General features: G+C 60.8%; 2 protein-coding genes across 2 annotated transcripts in view; one reads left to right on the forward strand and one right to left on the reverse strand.

The window, feature by feature from the left end:
- The window catches only part of CAMKK1 (calcium/calmodulin dependent protein kinase kinase 1), a 38,345-nt gene that overhangs the window by 13,227 nt on the left and 8,069 nt on the right, over window positions 1–17,049 (forward strand). The window contains exons 2-9 of the mRNA XM_051991578.1: window positions 3,902–4,356; window positions 7,052–7,099; window positions 7,849–7,902; window positions 9,648–9,699; window positions 10,744–10,877; window positions 13,326–13,362; window positions 13,873–13,894; window positions 15,178–15,266. Of these exons, the coding sequence (XP_051847538.1) occupies window positions 3,928–4,356; window positions 7,052–7,099; window positions 7,849–7,902; window positions 9,648–9,699; window positions 10,744–10,877; window positions 13,326–13,362; window positions 13,873–13,894; window positions 15,178–15,266 (865 nt within the window). The 5' untranslated portion in view covers window positions 3,902–3,927. The remainder of the gene's footprint in view (window positions 1–3,901; window positions 4,357–7,051; window positions 7,100–7,848; window positions 7,903–9,647; window positions 9,700–10,743; window positions 10,878–13,325; window positions 13,363–13,872; window positions 13,895–15,177; window positions 15,267–17,049) is intronic.
- LOC127554023 (collagen alpha-1(I) chain-like) lies at window positions 1,491–3,929 on the reverse strand. The gene is made up of 6 exons (XM_051985219.1): window positions 3,727–3,929; window positions 3,532–3,670; window positions 3,088–3,276; window positions 2,741–3,035; window positions 2,217–2,412; window positions 1,491–2,100 (listed from the first exon to the last, which is right to left on the reverse strand). The coding sequence occupies exons 1-6, from the start codon at window positions 3,927–3,929 to the stop codon at window positions 1,491–1,493; spliced, it is 1,632 nt and encodes a 543-aa protein (XP_051841179.1).

Consider the following 17,049-nt stretch of genomic DNA (forward strand, 5'->3'; position numbering starts at 1 on the left):
TTCTAAGTTCTGTGACATTCAGAGCATTATTCAATCTTCTTTTCATTGTTCTGCGCATTCTGCTAGGCGATCTCTTCCGGGACATGTTGTTGTGTGTGGAGAGTCTGGATGGCAGCCGTGGTCCTCTGCAGCTTCCATCCCCCGGCTCCAATGTCTGCAGCTTCCGTGGAAAGTTTTGGTCCTTCTGCGTTAGTTCCCCGCATCCTTGCTGACACGAGAATTTTGTCTTTTTGGCCTAATTTGTTTTGGAGCTTTTCTCCTTTCCTAATTCATTGCCTCTCCCCAGGCCTTTGCTGCCGGATCTCTGTGTTCCCTCTCTTGTCTCTCCTTATTTCTCTGCCCACCCAGGACCCGGGTGGAGGTGGGGATGGCGTGGGGGAGGGCTGCTACAGGGGTCTGTTTGATGACTTGGAAGACTGGAAGGGACCATAAGGCACATCCTGCCCACTGTCTTCTTCCTCCAGACTTGCCTAAGCCTTTGGACGCCTCATTTAGCGCCCTTTCTATTGTTCTGAGTGTGTGTGTGTGTGAGTGTGTGTGTGTGTGTGTGTGTGAATGTGTGTGTGTGTGTGTGTGTGTGAGTTAGTGTGAGTGTGTGTGAGTGTGATTTAGTGTGTGTGTTAGTGTGAGTGTGTGTGAGTGTGAGTTAGTGTGTGAGTGTGTGTGTGTGTGAGTGTGTGTGAGTATGTGTGTGTGTGTGTGTGTGTGTGTGTGTGTGTGTGTGAGAGAGAGAGTGTGTGAGTGTGTGACTGTACATGGATGGGTGAGTGCCCCAGGGTCAGGGACGTGACACGAGAGCCGGCTGGGAGGGTGTGTGGGTCTGCGCTGGGAAGGCTCTCAGTACGGGGGGGGGGGGGTGTTGGGTCTTGGGCACTGGGGGGCTCTGGAGCTCTTGAGTAGGGGCCGAGTAGCCAGCCGTGCCTTGGGCCTCCGTGTGGAAGACGGGATGGAGGCCTGAGTCAGGGAGCCCCTGAAGGCTGTTTCCCCGGCCCCATTGGGGTGAGAAAGGCTTGAGCTGAGACAGGGGCCATTCGGGGGGAGGCAGAGGTCCGAAGGGAGGGTCTCAGGGACAGGCCCCGCACTCCGGGCCCCCCTCCTGGGGCTGCTGAAGGACCACAAGAGACTCCCCTTCCTGGGAAGGGCTGAGCCAGGCCCGCTCTGGGGGATGCCTGGGGAGGGCCCCTCTTCCCCCTTCCCCCTCTGGGGCCTGGTTTGGGGCCTCCCCCGGAGGGGGTTTGGTGCTCGCCAAGCCTCAGAACCTGCCCCTTCCCGGCCAGGCCCGCTTTCTGCAGGACCATTGAGGGGATACGGCCGGGCTAGGCTGGGGGGGTTCCCATAGCAACGGGAGCCCCGATGTCACAGGAGCACGTCAGTCCCTTCAGAGCCTCTGAGCACCGGAGCTGCCGCCTCTGGGGAGTCTTAAAATCTCTGTCTATTGGGGGGCGCCCTCCGGGCCAGGGGCTGTGCCCAGGCTGGGGACGTCTAGAGGGTCACAAGCGGCTCTCGGCCCCCCGGCCTGTCTGAGGCTGCATCTCGGCCCCTCCCCCAGGCCCACACCAGGGGCCCCTCGGAGCCGGCTGCGCCCCCGGCCGGTGCTCCCGGGTCTGTCCTGCTGCTTCTGCTCGCGGCTTAATCTGGGGCCAGGGAGGGGGTGTCTGGGGAGCTGCGCCCGCCTCTCGCCTCCGGAGCCAGGTAGAGCCCGGCCAGACCGGCCAGCTGGCGTAGGCCGGGCCGTGACCTGTGGGCGGAGACGGTGACCTGGTAATCCGGCCCTCGGCAGCTCCCGGGTCTGGGCCTGTCTGGGCCCCTCGGGGAAGGGGCGGGGCTCGCTGCGCTCCTGCTTCAGGGCTGCTGCTCATCAGCCTCTTGGAAGCTTCTGAGGGGCCAGAACAAAAGAGAGAAAAGTAGAATTCTGCCCGTGATTCAGCAGAACTTGCCCCGTCAGCGAGTCCTTCTGGGCTCCCGCATGCCTGGAGCAGCCCCCGGGACCCCAGCAGCAGGTGGGCAGGGGGAGTGAGACTGGCCTTCTGCCCAAGAGCCTTCCAGAGGCCCAAGGCCCTGGCGAGGGGGCCCGGCGAGGGGGGGCCTGGTGAGGGGGGCCTGGTGAGGGGGCCTGGTGAGGGGGGGGCCGGCAAGGGGGGGCCGGCGAGGGGGGGCCTGGTGAGGGGGGGGCCGGCGAGGGGGGGCCTGGTGAGGGGGGGGCCGGCGAGGGGGGCCTGGTGAGGGGGCCCAGCGCGGCCTTGGCCGTAGGAAGCGCCGAGTCTGAGCTGCCGATGGCAGACGGGAGGTCACCTGCCTCCTGGGGAGCTGCTGAGGGCCCGGGATCCCACAAGGCAGCCAGTGGGGGCAGGGCCGGCTCCCGCCTGTAGCTCAGGGATCCCGGGAGCACAGTTGTGAGACCCCTGACGTTTGCTGGGGGAGGAGACGCTGGGGAGAGGCAGAGAGCGCCTCGGGGTCAGAGGCTTTGCCTCTGGGGAAGGGGCCTCCCGGGCCAGGGGAGTGCTCCCCATCCTCCTCCTTATCGGGCAGGGGCTGGACTCCTCCGAGGGGGCGTCTCAGGCCTGTGTCTGCCCGGCTCCGGGCTCTGGTCCTGGGAGAGGCAGGGTCACTTTCGGAGTCAGAACTCTGCTCCCTGCAGGTCTGCCCACGCCCTGCAAAGGCTCAAGCTTCGTGCACCTGGGGCTCCCTGGGGTCCGGCAGGAACGAGTCCCGGCCGCGATCGCGGACAGGATCTAGAGACCTTGAGTAACCTTGTTCTCTGTGGACTTTGGGACCCGGTCCTCCTGCTTCTGCCGGGGCCACAGGGAAGAAAACTGAGGCTGGCCTGGGACGCCCACCCGTCCCCTGTGCTGCGCCGGCCCTTCTTGGGCCTTCTCGGTTAGCAGCCGCTTTGGTGGGGGCTGGGAGTGTGTGCTCAGGGTGATGACGTGCAGGCCGAACGGATCGGGGCCGAAGCCGAGGCCGGACGGGCGGAGGGAGCCGGTCTGCGCCCGTGCCCGCGGGGGGGGTGGCCGGGGCAGCCGTCTCTTGTGCCCCTGCAGTCCAGGCGTGGTCAGGGCCCCTCCCCCGTGTGGCAAAGTGACTCACAGCTCCCGGGCCGGGGGAGGGGAGGGGCTCGGGGGTCCGGAGGGGGCCCCACAGAACAGGGAGCACGGCCTGCTTGGGGGGGAGCAAGTCCCCATCACGGGAGGGAGTCCGGCACTCGCTGCCTGTTTGGCCTCCGGCACTTCCTTCCCTCTCTGGGACCGTCTGTGGTCCTGCGGCCCCGACGGAGGCCTGTGGAGGGGAGTGGGCCCCCAGAGCAGAGGGCAGCGGGGGGCCAGCTTCAGGACAGGGTGGGGGCCCTGGGTGGGAGCCTCAAAGCCCCTTCTCTGGAGCTTCCTCCGAGGCTCTCCGGCAGCTGCCCCCACCCTCGGGAGCCAAGAGGCCACCAGGGGCCGTGGGCCGTGGGCGTCATTAGCGGCCTGGGGGGGCGGGGGTGGGGGTTAGAGTTCTGGGCCCCCTTCTCCAGCATCGTCTGTGTTCTGGTGCCTGGGCCCGCCCTTCCCCCGCAAGCGCCAGGCTGCCCGGCCACCGGCTTCGGGGGCTTTTCTGGAGCAGTTCCCGGGGTCTTTGTGTCCCTGAACTTGGGGCTCTCACGGGGCCCACAGGTGGTGGCCTTGGGGAGCAGCTGAGGCCAGAGGCCTTAGCAGGTGGGGCTGGGACAAGAGGGCGCTCAGGACTCACTTGGACCAAGAATAGGAAGATGGGGCTGAGGGGGCAAAGGGCTGCGTGCCCCCCCGGGGAGTCGGGGCCAGGCCCGGCGGGCGCTGCTTTGGGAGTCGGGGGGCCTGGCTTCGAATCTTGGGGTCCCCGGGTCCGGGCGGCCGCACCTCACCCCTCCCCCTGTGTTCTCTTCCAGGACGGAGGCCCGGGCCGCGCGAGTGCATGAAGCTGGCCTTCGTCCCCGGCATGGAGGGCGGCTCGAGCCTGTGCTGCCAGGAGCCCTGCGCAGAGCTGGCCGAGAGGGTGGCCGCCATCGATGTGGCCGAGCCGGGGGGAGCCGGCGCAGGGGACGCCGGGGCCGCCTTCTCTGGGGAGGACCACGGCCCGGACTCTGCGGCGAGCGGCGGCCCCCCTGAAGCCCGAGAGAGGATCCCGTCGGCCCCCTCCCTCACCGCACGGGATGGCCCCGTGCGGCCGGCGCTCACTGACAGGAAGCTCTCTCTCCAGGAAAAGCCAAGCGGAAGCTGTCTCTCTGCTGCCTGCCCCTCCGCGAGCGGGCCCTACGCCACGGGGCCCGCCAACCACGTCTCGCCCCGCGTCGCGCGCCGGCCCACCATCGAGTCCCACCGAGTGTCCATCTCGGACGCGGAGGTAGGTGAGGCCCTGGGCGAACGGCGTGAGCGTGGCCGAGCCGGGTGCGGGATGGGGGGTCGGGCGGCGCTGCTGCCAATGCCAAGGAAAAGGGTCCCCCTAAGGGGTTCCCAAGTATTCCCCAAGCCTTCCTTGGCTCTTTCTATGGGCCCAGCGCTGGGATAACCCCTGTCCTATGGGACACATAGTAGGAGAAAGCACCGAGGGCTGCCTAGGGCTGGGGAGAAGGGCTGCTCTGCAGGCAAGGAGGACTCCTGGGGGAAGGGGCTGCTGTCCTGTAAGGGCGTTGCGAGCACGGGCGAGGAGGGTGACTTCTGGAGGGTTGCCACTATCCTGGAAGGATGCTGCGAGCAGGTGTCAGGAGGATAGCGGCAGGGGTCCGGCCTCTGCAGGGGGTCCGGGGGGTGAGCAGGAGGAATAGGGTCGGTGTCAAAGGAAGACGGGAGTCGTGGGGTAGTTTGAGTGAGGAACTGATGGAAGTGATGCTCCCACTTCTCTCAGGCTCCTTCAGGCTTTATTTTATACTATATCACGATCATACACTTTTCTTTAGGTCAACATAGTCTTCGACATGTGTCTGACTTATTGACCTTTATATGTTACTACATTTGACATTTAATATTTGAGTAAGTTTTTTATGATTAAGTGTTCATTACTGACTACATTACGCGAAGGCTATAATGAACGGTAAATGTCCTACAAGGTGAAATGTCAGTGAATTTTGTTAGTTTACTTGTGTCTTCTTTGTCAATCCTATGGATTGTTTGATTCCTCTACTTCCCTGACTCGAAGCCATATCCATAGGCATTTAGGGCAATTCCTAGTCATACTTCGACCATCTTTTGGTTCCTAGGTAGACTGGTCTTTTCTGAGTCTAAGTCGGTAAACACCATTATTTCTTGGACCTTTGGATTCTCTCCCACAGTGACAATGCTTTCCATGGTGTTCTCTCCTTTATCATTTGTCTCAGTGCAAGATCAGCTTTATTAGGACAGAAATATGCCTGGGGAATCGTTTCTAGTTAACGTGTCCAAATTCCCCTGGTCACCAGATTTTTTTAGATAATATTTTAGTGCTGTAATCAAGTCAATTATAAATAACATAGGAAATAGTAGTCCACTGATGAGAATCATAGAGGGAAATGTTGTTCCTGCATGAGGGCTGTGCACATTCGATCAGCTTAGAGATTGCGGCTTCCACAGATAGCTAGCCTGCAAGGGCGTTGCAAGAATAGCTTAGGAAGACTGCTTTCCTGCAATGGTGTTGCAAGCATGGGTGAGGAGGACTGCTTTCCTGCAATGGTGTTGCAAGCATGGGCGAGGAGGATTGCTGTCCTGCAAGGGTGTTGCAAGCATGGGCGAGGAGGGTGACTCTCCTAGGAAGGATCCTGCAAGCACGGGCGAGGAGGCTGGTGTAGCCTAGGAAGGGGGCTGCAAGCATGGAGGAGGAGGATGACTAATGGGAGGAGCTGCAGGCAGGGCGAGGAGACTGGCTGTCCTGGCAGGTTGTTGCGAGCGCAGGGGAAGAGGCTCACACACCTCTTGGTGTGCACAAAGCAGCACTTTCCGGGTGCTAACAAAGGAGTCGTGGAAGCTTAGCTTCCTTGCCACGCGTGCACACCTGCAGGATTCCTTATTCCGCGAGGAAGTTTGGTGGCCATCTGGGGGAAGCAGCGACCCCCGGCCTCAGCGTGCCAGCGGGTCAGGTGGCCGTAGGTGGCGGTTCTTTGTCCTGGAAGGGGACCAAAATGGCACCCACGTATGAGAGCCAGATAGCGTGTGTGGCGGCGGCTGACGAGATACAGGCCCGGAACGCTCTGCCCAGATGGGACACGGAGTCTGGGGGAACATCTGGGAGGGCCTCTGTCGTGCTGCACATCTGGTGTCTCTTCTGTGCTCCTTGAATCCGGCTTTTTCAGCGCCCAGCCCCTCTGAGGGGGCACGCCATGCTGGGAGGCTCTGTGCCAAGGTCTTCCATGGCAGACAATCGAGGTTCTGAAGAAAGACCTCGAGAGCGTCCTCGCATCTCCTTTTCTGCGGCCTTTTGAGCACTCGCCGTGCGAGAGTTCTCTGTAAGTCATCTTTTTGGCAAGCAAGCGTCTGGCTTTCACACACTGGCCAATGCCATGGAGTTGTGCCCTCTGCGGTAGCGTTGGAACGCTTGGCTGTTTAGTTTGAGAAAGGAGCTCAATGCCCGGTACACAGTAGGTGCACAATAAATGTTTATTGGCTGACCCAGCCCCTCCCTTGCTCGGCCTGAAGACCAAATCCTCCTTCCCCTGCAACGAATGCTCTTGGTGACCAACTCCCAGCAGCCCATTTCCGGACACGTGGACTAATGCTTCCATCCAGGCGAGAGGCTGCTGCTTTTGGCATTGCCCATGGTTTCTGCCACCTAATTCCTGGCACTGCTGCCAAGATGGGCACCCGGGGTCTGAGGGGGCCAGGCTGGGCCCGTGCCAGGCCTGGCGAGTCCTTGACTTTCCGGCCCCCAGGCGCAAGGGGGACCAGCCGCTCCCGTTCAGTTGCCTCCTGCCTGACCTCGGGCCAGGGCAGAGACGGTTGTCCTGGGTCCCAGGCCCGGGAGCCCGTTGGGGTTTGTTGGCCGCCCGGGGGGTTCTGGGTGCTCCGGCCTAGGCGGGGTCCGCGAGGTTAGGCCGACCCCGTCCTGATTCTGCTCTTTCCTCCCCCCACAGGACTGTGTCCAGCTAAACCAGTACAAGCTCCAGAGCGAGATTGGAAAGGTGGGTTGGCCGGGGCCTCCCGTCCTTCTCCTGCCCCCATGGTTTCTGCCCTTGCTCCTGGCCTGGGGGGGCCGGGGATGGGCGCAAGGAGCCAGGGCTTCTGCTCTGATTGTCGGGCGGGACGGCTCTGCTGCGGCAGAGGCAGAAACAGAGACACAGAGAGACGGGTGCAGACAGACGGACGTTCCCGTCTCCAAGCGCAAAGTCTTGCATCAAGAGCCCGGCCCAGAGAGGATGCTCTGTTCCCTCTGAGGCCGCGGGGGCCCTCGGGGCAGCAGTCAGCGCCCCTTCTCAGGCCTCAGTCTCCCCCTCCGTGAAAGGGAGCCCTACACCAGCTGGCCCTGGAGCGCCCTCCAGCTCCAGCTCAGTGGTGGGGAGGGTCTGGGGGCCGAGAGGCTTTGCCCCGAGAGATGCGGCCATGAGGTGGGAGCCAAAGCCAGGCCGCTGGCTGAGAGCAGTGGGGGCGGGGGGGCATCCTAGGAGAGCCAGGCCCAAGGCCACCATGATGCTTAAGTGACTCCCACACTCTGGCCCCTGCTCCTTCCTCTGCACCGAGGGGAGAGGGAAGCCCCTATTTTATGCCACCGTGGTGGGGGTCCAGTTCAATCCAGTGGGTGTTGGGAAATGAAGGCCTCAGAAATGGGAGCTGTTTGTCCCTCCCTCCTTCCCTCCTCCCTCCCTCCCTCCCTCTCTCCCTCCCTCCCTCCCCCCTTTTCTTCATTCATGACTCGGGTCCTTTGTGTCCCCAGGGCTCCTATGGCGTGGTGCGGCTGGCTTACAACGAATCTGATGACAAGTATTATGTGAGTGTCTGGGTGGAGTGGGAGAAGGCCGGGCCGCTCTGGGGGGTCGCCTTTTCTGCCAGGCCGGCCCTCCCGCCTCCGGAGGCGGCCCCCTCCACGCCGGGCCCAGGGGAGCTTCCGGCTTCTTGCCCTTTGGGCCGCCGTCAGCCCGAGGGCTCCTCGCCGGCACAGGCCGGGCCTGAAGCCCCTCTGGGGGCCCCGGGGCGCCCACGGCAGCTTTCGGGAGCCGGGTCAGGCATTTCTAGGGACGCCCTCCAGGACTTCTGAGTGTGTGGGGGGGGATTTTTCTTTTTTTTGCCTGAGGCAGTTGGGGGTAAGTGCCTTGCCCGGGGTCACACAGCCAGGAAGTGTTAAGTGTCTGAGGCCGGATTTAAACCCTGCCTTCAGGGCTGGGGCGCTCCCCACTGCCCCCCCCCAGCCGCCCCCCAGCAAGTTTTCCATCTCCGAGGACACGGCGGCACCGGGGTAGTTGTCGGGCCCAGCGGACAGCAGGGCTGCCAGGCTCAGGACGAGGGGACTGCAGAAGTGCCCGCCTGGGATGGCAAGTGTGAACGTGGGAAAGGAGAATCTGCCCAGGGAAGCTTTGGGCTCCCAACCCGTGACTAAGAAAGCAGCTCCTCCGCCATGCCAGCAGGGGGCTCGCTTCGGCCGGTGGGGGGGGGGGGTCTTGGTTCCTGAGCTGGGGAGACTGAATGTGCGAGGCCGGCCTCGGGTGGGGGAGGGAGTTCTGTTCCTCCTCCCGACTCTGTGGGAAAGCCGTGTCAGGTGTGGGCGGGGCCGGGGGCGGAGCCATAGCTCGCCCTGGCGCTGTCCCAGCCCCCCTCAGCGGGCCGACCCGCTGGTAATCCTGAGAGCTGAGCGCGCTCGGGGCGGGCAGGGGGTGGGACCTGTCCCTGGGGGGCTTCTGCTCCAGTTATCGGGATTTGGAAGGAGAGTCTGGGGGACGGAGAAATCCTGCCGGGAAGGTCGCCCCTGGCCCCGTGATCCACCAGCCCCGTGAGCGCGAGTCAACTGAGGGTCACAAGAACAGAAGGAGAGGGGAGGAAGAGAGAGGGAGGATGGGACAGAGGGACGGGGGACGGAAGGAGAGGGAAGCAGACACACAGACCTGGGGACAGAGGGACGGGAGAGACGGAGCGTTTGCGGGAGCCAGGAGGGGCGGGGGCCTCTGCCCGGCACGTGCCGGCCCCCGCTGGCGCTGGGTTCTGACCGCCACGCTGGCACGGGAGGGGGGGGGGCGTCCATGAGGTCGGGCGTGTCCAGAGCGGACAGAGAAAGGCGGGGCGGAGGAGCTGGGAGGGGGCGGCGGCTGGTGGGAGAGCCTGGCCCCCTGCTTGGGTTCTCCTCGGAGGTCTGGAAGCCCGGCGGGGACGAGCCCCGGGCCACCTACAAAGGGTCTCGAGTCGGAGGCGCGCATTTGGGGTGGAGCGTTGGAGTGCGGGTGTCTGAGGCCACGCCCCCTCGGCGCCCTGGGACCGCCTCGGGGCGGAGCCGTCCCGCCTCCCGGAGGCTGCTGGGCGGGGCCAGGCTTGGGCTGGCTCGTGGCTCCGCCCCGGGCCGCTCTCCGAGGTGCTGAGCTCAGACCCCGCAGCCGCCAACGTCCAGCCCCAGGCCGCGTCATTCCAAGTCCTGAGGGACCTGGAGGCCTGTGCCCGGCAGCCCCGCCCTCCTGGGGAGGGGGCCGGCCCCCGGGGAGCAGACCGAGGGGCGGCGGCGCTAACCTCCCTGTCTCTCTGACTCCCCAGGCCATGAAAGTCCTGTCCAAAAAGAAGCTCTTGAAGCAGTACGGATTCCCACGTAGGTAGTCTCCTGGGGAGGCCTGGGACGCGCGCCCGTGACTTCTTGGACCGGGCTGTCTGTGTGGGTCCCGCGGGGGGGGGGGGGGGGGGGGGGGGGGCTCCGCGTCCGCTACAGGCCTGGCCTGGGGAGCAAGCTGACCACGCCCCCAGCCTGGGCTGAAGCAGGGACCCCCTCCCATGGGTGTCTCTGGCCGGGCAGGCTCCCGCTGGGGGAAGGGGATTGGGGGTCGGGGCCCCGGCCCGCCCTCGGGCTGCCGGCTCTGCGGGTGCTTGGGCAGTATCCTCACCGGACAAGGAACAGGGCAGGGCCCTCTTGTGTCTCCCCAAGGCCTGGCCCGGGGCTGGCATCCTTTCCCTGAGAAAAGGGACAAAGAAACAAAGTTCAGCCTCAGGCCCCGGGGAGCTCCAGGCCCTGGTAGAAAGACATTGAAAGTCCCTAAGAACAAGATTGGGGGGGTCCCTGTGATCCCAGCCTGGATGAGGCCTCTCCCAGAAGCCCCCAGGAGGAAGGCAGCAGCCTGCCCTGGGGGAGCCTGGAGAAGAGGAGCCTGAGGAGGGGGGACCGCGGAGTTTCCTCGTGCATCTGAAGGGCCAGACTGTGTGGGGGAGGGGGCACTTAGCCCTGGTCCCAAAGGAAGAGTCAGGAGCAAGAGGGGGCTGTGAGGGGGCAGATGTGGGGAGCCTTCCTAACAGGATGGAGGAACTCATTCCTGATGATCAGGGAGGCCCAAAGGTGGGAGGCTGGGGGTGGGGCAGGAGATGAACTGGAGGGTTAGGGTGTCCGGCAGAGGCTGGTGGCCCCTTGGTTGTCCTTTGGGCAGGGACTAAGTGGCCTCTTGGTGGCCCCTTGAACAGAGGCGGGGGGACCCCTTGGTGGCCCCCTGAGGCTGGGGTCAGGCAGGTGCCTCTGGCAGGCCTGGGAGCCTTCAGCGGGTTTTGCCATCAGGAGAGTCTCTGATGGGGGGGGATCCCTAGGTTTCTCTGCTTCTGCCTTTCTGGACAAACACCCCCTGAGCCTCCCGTGGCTTCCTGTTCTCTGTAGGGCGTCCTCCGCCACGCGGCTCCAAGGCTGCCATGGGTGGTCAGACTGTCCCCCTGGCTCCCCTGGACCGGGTTTACCAGGAGATCGCCATCTTAAAGAAGCTGGACCATGTGAATATCGTGAAACTCATCGAGGTAAGTCCGGACATTGGGGACAGGACCCCCGGGTGGCAGACAAGGCAGCCTGGGCCCGTGCTCCCAGTAGACCCCTGGAACTGCAGGAGGCTCCTCTGCACCCCGGGGATGGGAGGAGGGGAAGCAGTCAAAAGCTGGGGGGGCCCAGCCCTGGGGCCCAAGGACTATAGGAAGCTATTGTTACTGGGGACTCCTCCCCAGCCCTCTCCCCCAACTCTTCCCCTACCCTCCTTTCCTATGTTTCATTCATCCACCTTGGAGGGGGGAGTCTGCCGTCTGCTCCTCCCCTACCATCCCCCAGATTGCTTTCCCTTCTGGGCTGGAGCCTGAGCCTGTGCTTTCCCTGGAAATTTTCCGAGAAGGGACTTCCCTTCTCCCTCATCAAACTGACACTTTCTTTTTTTTTTTTTTTTTTTTTTAAATAACTTTATATTGACAGAATCCATGCCAGGGTAATTTTTTTACATTATCCCTTGCACTCACTTCTGTTCCGATTTTTCCCCTCCCTCCCTCCACCCCCTCCCCTAGATGGCAAGCAGTCCTATACATGTTAAATAGGTTACAGTATATTCTAGATACAATATACGTGTGCAGAACCGAACAGTTCTCTTGTTGCACAGGGAGAATTGGATTCAGAAGGTAGAAATAACCCGGGAAAAAAACCAAAAATGCAAGCAGTTTATATTCATTTCCCAGTGTTCTTTCTTTGGGTGTAGCTGCTTCTGTCCATCATTTATCAATTGAAACGGAGTTAGGTCTCTTTGTCAAAGAGATCCACTTCCATCTGAATACATCCTCAAACAGTATCGTTGTTGAGGTATATAATGATCTCCTGGTTCTGCTCATTTCACTCAGCATCAGTTCATGTAAGTCTCTCCAAGCCTCTCTGTATTCATCCTGCTGGTCATTTCTTACAGAACAATAATATTCCATAATGTTCATATACCTCAATTTACTCAACCATTCTCCAATTGATCTGCAGCCATTCATTTTCCAGCTTCTAACCACTACAAACAGGGCTGCCACATACATTTTGGCACATACAGGTCCCTTTCCCTTCTTTATTATCTCTTTGGGGTATAAGTCCAGTAGAAACACTGCTGGATCAAAGGTATTCACAGTTTGATACCTTTTTGAGCATAGTTCCAAATCGCTCTCCAGAATGCCTGGATGTGTTCACAGTTCCACCAACAATGTATCAGTGTCCCAGTTTTCCCACATCCCCTCCAACATTTGTCATTATCTTTCCCTGTCATTCTAGCCAATCTGACAGGTGTGTAGTGGTGTCTCAGAGTTGTCCTAATTTGCATTTCTCTGATTAATAATGATTTGGAGCATATTTTCATATGTCTATAAATAGTTTCAATTTCTTCACCTGAAAATTGTCTGTTCATATCCTTTGACCATTTATCAATTGGAGATGGTTTGATTTCTTATAAATTAGAGTCAATTCTCTATATATTTTGGAAATGAGGCCTCTATCAGAACCTTTGACTATAAAAATGTTTTCCCAGTTTATTGTTTCCCTTCTAATCTTGTCTGCATTTGTTTTGTTTGTACAAAAACTTTTCAATTTGATATAATCAAAATTTTCTATGTTGTGGTCAATAGTGATCTCTAGATCTTCTTTGGTCATAAATTCCTCTCTCTTCCACAGGTCTGTGAGGTAAACTGTCCTATGCTCTTCCAATTTATTTACCATCTCATTCTTTATGCCTAGGTCATGAACCCATTTTGACCTCATCTTGGTGTACGGTGTTAAGTGTGGGTCAATGCCTAGTTTCTGCCATACTGATTTCCAATTTTCCCAGCAATTTTTGTCAAATAATGCATTCTTATCCCCAAAACTGGTGTCTTTGGGTTTGTCAAACACTAGATTATTAAAGTTATTGGCTGTTTTGTCCTTTGAACCTAACCTATTCCATTGATCAATGAGTCTATTTCTTAGCCAATACCAGATGGTTTTAGTAACTGCTGCTTTATAATATAATGTTAGATCTGGTACAGCTCGGCCACCTTCATTTGATTTTTTTTCATTAATTCCCTTGAAATTCTTGACCTTTTGTTTTTCCATATGAACTTTGTTGTTATTTTTTCTAGGTCATCAAAGTAGTTTTTTGGGAGTCTCATTGGTATAGCGCTAAATAAATAGATTAGATTAGGTCGTATTGTCATCTTTATTAATTTGCTCGCCCAATCCAAGAGCATTTCATATTTTTCCAGTTGATTAGATCAGACTTAATTTGTGTGGAAAGTGTTCTGTACAAACTGACACTTTCTTTGACCCTCCATATTGTCATCCTCTTCTTCAACCCACCTTCCCCACACTATCCTCCCCTCCCCCATGCTGCCCTCCTCCCCTCCCCCACACTGTCCTCCTCCCCTCGGGTCCCCGGGTTGAGTGGACACTGGCGCCCCTCCTGCTGATGGTGCTTCCTCCCCGGACAGGTCCTGGATGACCCCGCGGAGGACAACCTCTACATGGGTGAGCTCCTGGGTTCTCGCCATGGATGCAATTGGGGGTGGGGAGGGAGTTTCCCTTTTGATAAGATGAGCCGGGGGAGGGGCGGCAGACCAGAGTGAGGGGTCAGCCCTAAACTGCTTGCCCCCCCTCCCCCCTCCCGAAAAGGGGCCTCAGAGGTAGCCAGCCGGGCCAGGGCTGGGTGTGAATCCTGCCTCAGGCATCGGGAACTGAGCCTGGGCCGAGGGTGTCATGGGGCCCAAAGGTCACTGGCCACTCTGGGACTCTGCTGCCCGCCTGAAATGCTGGACTCCATTCTGGATGGGGAGGGGCCTCCCCCCCAAAAAAAACCTCTCAGAATCCTGTCATAGAAGTCCAGCCTCCTCACTCTACATGTGGGGAAACTGAGCTTTAAGCCAGTGAACTGACTCGGCTCAGGCCAAGAGGATTGGAACTCAGATCTCTACCTGGGGGGGGGGGGGCATGGCACCCATGGGACCGTAGCTGTCTGACCGTCTTCTGCTTTCTTTCCAGTGTTTGACCTGCTCCAAAAGGGGTAAGTAGCCTACGAGCCCCTCACTGTCCCCTCTGAATGGGGGGGAGTGGGGAGGGATCCACCGAGGCATGGAGGGTCCCCTGGAGGAGGCTGCAGTGACCACCGGACCACAGGGCCCCAGCCTCGGCCAGGGAGTGTCCAGCTTGGTTCTCGGCCTCTGGGCCGGTCTGTTTCCCTCGGGGCTGCCGTGTTGGAGACCGGACCGAGGCGCCGCCTGTGCAGGGGAGGCCAGGGGAGCTCCCAGGGGCTCTTCTGCCCCACGGTCAGTTGTAGGAAGGGTGTTGGCCAGCAGAGGGACTCTGCAGACCACGAGGGCGCCCTCCTGGCTTTGAGACGCGAAGGAAAGGGGGTCCAAGAGGCCAACTGAGTCCGGAGGTGGGGAGCAGTTTCCTGAGCGGGAGAGGCGCCCCTGTGGGGGCTGGGACACCCCAGAATGATGTCGGGAGACTCCTGGGAGTCTGGGGACACGTGGAGAGAGTTCTGGGCCTGCCCCAGTCACCCAGGCCTGAGGTCCATGAAGAGAGTAAAAATGTCTAAGTCTGAGGAGAGAGACACAGAGTGAGACAGAGAGACAGAGACTGAGAGTGAGAGAGAGAATCAGAGAGAGACAGAGAGACACACACACACAGAGGGACAGAGACTGAGAGTGAGAGAGAGAGAGAGAGAGGAGAGAGGGGGGGGGAGACAGAGACAGAGACAGAGAGACAGAAAGAGAGACACAGAGACACACACACACAGAGACAGAGACTGAGAGAGAGAGAGAGAGGAGAGAGAGAAAGAGAGAGAGAGAGAGAGACACACACAGACACACAGACAGAGACTGAGAATGAGAGAGAGAGGAGAGAGACAGAGACAGAGAGACAGAAAGAGAGACACAGAGAGAGACACACACACACACAAAGAGACAGAGACTGAGAGTGAGAGAGACAGAGAGAGAGAGAGGAGAGACAGACAGAGAGACAGAGAGAGTGAGAGACAGGAGAGAGAGAGAGACACACACACAGAGAGAGACAGAGACACAAACACAGACAGAAAGAGACAGAGACAGAAAGAGACTGAGAGTGAGAGACAGAGACAGGAGAGAGAGAGGAAGAGGAGAGACAGAGACACAGACAAAGACAGACACAGGGGAGAGAGGGAAACTGCCAAGGATGCTAAATGCCCACTGAGGACCCAAGAGCAGCCCCCGGAGATCAGAGCCCAGCTTGGCTGTAGGTCCCCACTTTTCCCCCCTCCCCCCCCGTGCCCCTCCCCCCAGGCTCCTGATGGCCGTGTCCCCACAGCCCCGTGATGGAGGTGCCCTGTGACGACCCCTTCACCGAGGAGCAGGCCTGGCCGTACCTGCGGGACATCGTCCTGGGCCTGGAGTACCGTGAGTAGCCTGGGCCGGGGAGGGCGGGGCTTTGTCCGGAGACGGGCCCTCCCCCCGCCCCCCCCCATTGCTTGGCTCGCATTTACCGCCCTGCGCAGTCCCTCGGTCAGTGAGCATTTATTAAGCGCCTCCTCCGTGCCAGGCCCGGTCCCAAGCCTGGAAATGCCAGAAGGGCAAAGGCCGGTGAGAGCAGAGCGGGGCAAGGGGCCAGGACGGAGCTGGCGCCGCCCAGGTGGGGAGATTGTCCGGGACCGGAGCCTGAGAGTAGGAGTGACTGAAGGGGGAGGGGCCTAGGAAGGACAGGGGGAGGGGCCTAGGAAGGACAGGGGAGGGGCCTAGGAAGGACAGGGGGAGGGGCCTAGGGAGGACAGAGGGAGGGGCCTAGGAAGGACAGGGGAGGGGCCTAGGAAGGACAGGGGAGGGGCCTAGGGAGGACAGGAGAGGGGCCTAGGGAGGACAGGGGAGGGGCCTAGGGAGGACAGGGGAGGGGCCTAGGGAGGACAGGGGAGGGGCCTAGGAAGGGCAGGGGGCCCCAACAGCGCCATCAGTGGAGAGATGGGATGGCCGAGGCCGGGCATGTAGAGAGCGAGCCCCGGAGCCTGAGGACAGATCCCAGGGGCTACTTTCGGTTTTTCCCTCTTGTTCCGACTTTTCTCCCCCACATGACTCATGTCGCGGTAACCTAAGAAGCCCGCCCGCCGGTGGCACCGGCTCCGTGGCCGGGAAAGCCTCTTTCCCATCGGCGCCCGCTTTCCGGACCAGGTCTAGCCTGGGCCCGGAGGCGGGGCCCGGGGCGGGGCCTCGGGGCCCGGGGGCGGGGCCTCGGGTCACGGACTCTTCCCTGGGGGGAGGGGAGGGGGCATCCGACCAGGCCGGCTCGGCTCCTCTGCGGGGCCTTCTGGGAAAAGGAGGCTCAGCACTGATGGCGGGGCTGACGGGAGACGAGGGCTGGCGCAAGGGGAGCCCGAGGCTGACTTGGAACAGCCGCCAGGGCCCCGGGAGCCCCCAAAGTGCGGCCTGGCGTCCCTCGGGACCCTGCGCCGCTCCCTTAAAGAAAGGCGCTTGAGACTTCGGGAATTAGTGACACTTGGGAACTTTCTGGAAAATTCTGGAAGGGGGGGCTGGGCCTGGGCAGGGGGTCTCAGCTGGGAGCCAGGGTTAGGGCCTGAGGGTGGGAGGGTGCAGAGGGAGCCCCAGGGGGGCGGGTTGGGGAGGGCGAGGGGAAGCTCAGCTCATCCTGGGGGGCTAGTAAGATGGGGGTCCCTGTCCCAGGCTCTCTCCCAGGGGCTCCCCCTCTGCGTCCCTAGGAGGGAGTCAGGAGGCACTGAGGGTTAGCTTTCCTGGCCATGTAGCCTCCCCAGCCTCAGTCTCTCCATCTGAAAAATGGGCGGGTGCCCCTTCTCCTCAGGGTACCCCTCAGCACTTAAGCCCAAAGCTGGAAACGTTCGGGGCTCTTCCTGGGGTTCATGCCCCTGGGTTACCGTGGGGGGGAAGCGGGGGGAGGCAGCGGTGTCGGGCAGTGAGGGAGCCCCTTGGGGCCGGAGGGCCAGTCCTTTTCCGGGTCCTTGGCCTCTGGTCCTAGAAGCAGCTGGAGCCCTTCCACCTCCTGGCCTGATCCCTGTTTGGGGGGGTGAGAGGTCACGGGGCGCCCAGCCTGTCGGGGGGTGGGGCAGCCCAGAGTCTGGGAGGGGGGCTCGGGCCCAGCCGGCCTGGGGGCAGTTCCAGGGGGTCCCAGGGCAGAAGGACCGTTGCCAGTCTTGAGGAGGTCCAGACCAGGGCCAGA

Source organism: Antechinus flavipes, chromosome 3, assembly GCF_016432865.1.
Source record: "Antechinus flavipes isolate AdamAnt ecotype Samford, QLD, Australia chromosome 3, AdamAnt_v2, whole genome shotgun sequence".
NCBI classification, from domain to species: Eukaryota; Metazoa; Chordata; class Mammalia; order Dasyuromorphia; family Dasyuridae; genus Antechinus; species Antechinus flavipes.

Bases quoted from the DNA above. Each gene is read 5' to 3' on its own strand.
- LOC127554023 (XM_051985219.1), bottom strand. From the start codon at position 3,929: ATGCACTCGCGCGGCCCGGGCCTCCGTCCTGGAAGAGAACACAGGGGG. The intron at 2,413-2,740 runs GTCTCTAGATCC...CTCCTCCCCCAG, and splicing joins AGAGAACAAGGTTACTCAAG to CAAACGTCAGGGGTCTCACA. The intron at 2,101-2,216 runs GCCCCCCTCGCC...CCCCCTCACCAG, and splicing joins GCGCTGGGCCCCCTCACCAG to GCCCCCCTCACCAGGCCCCC.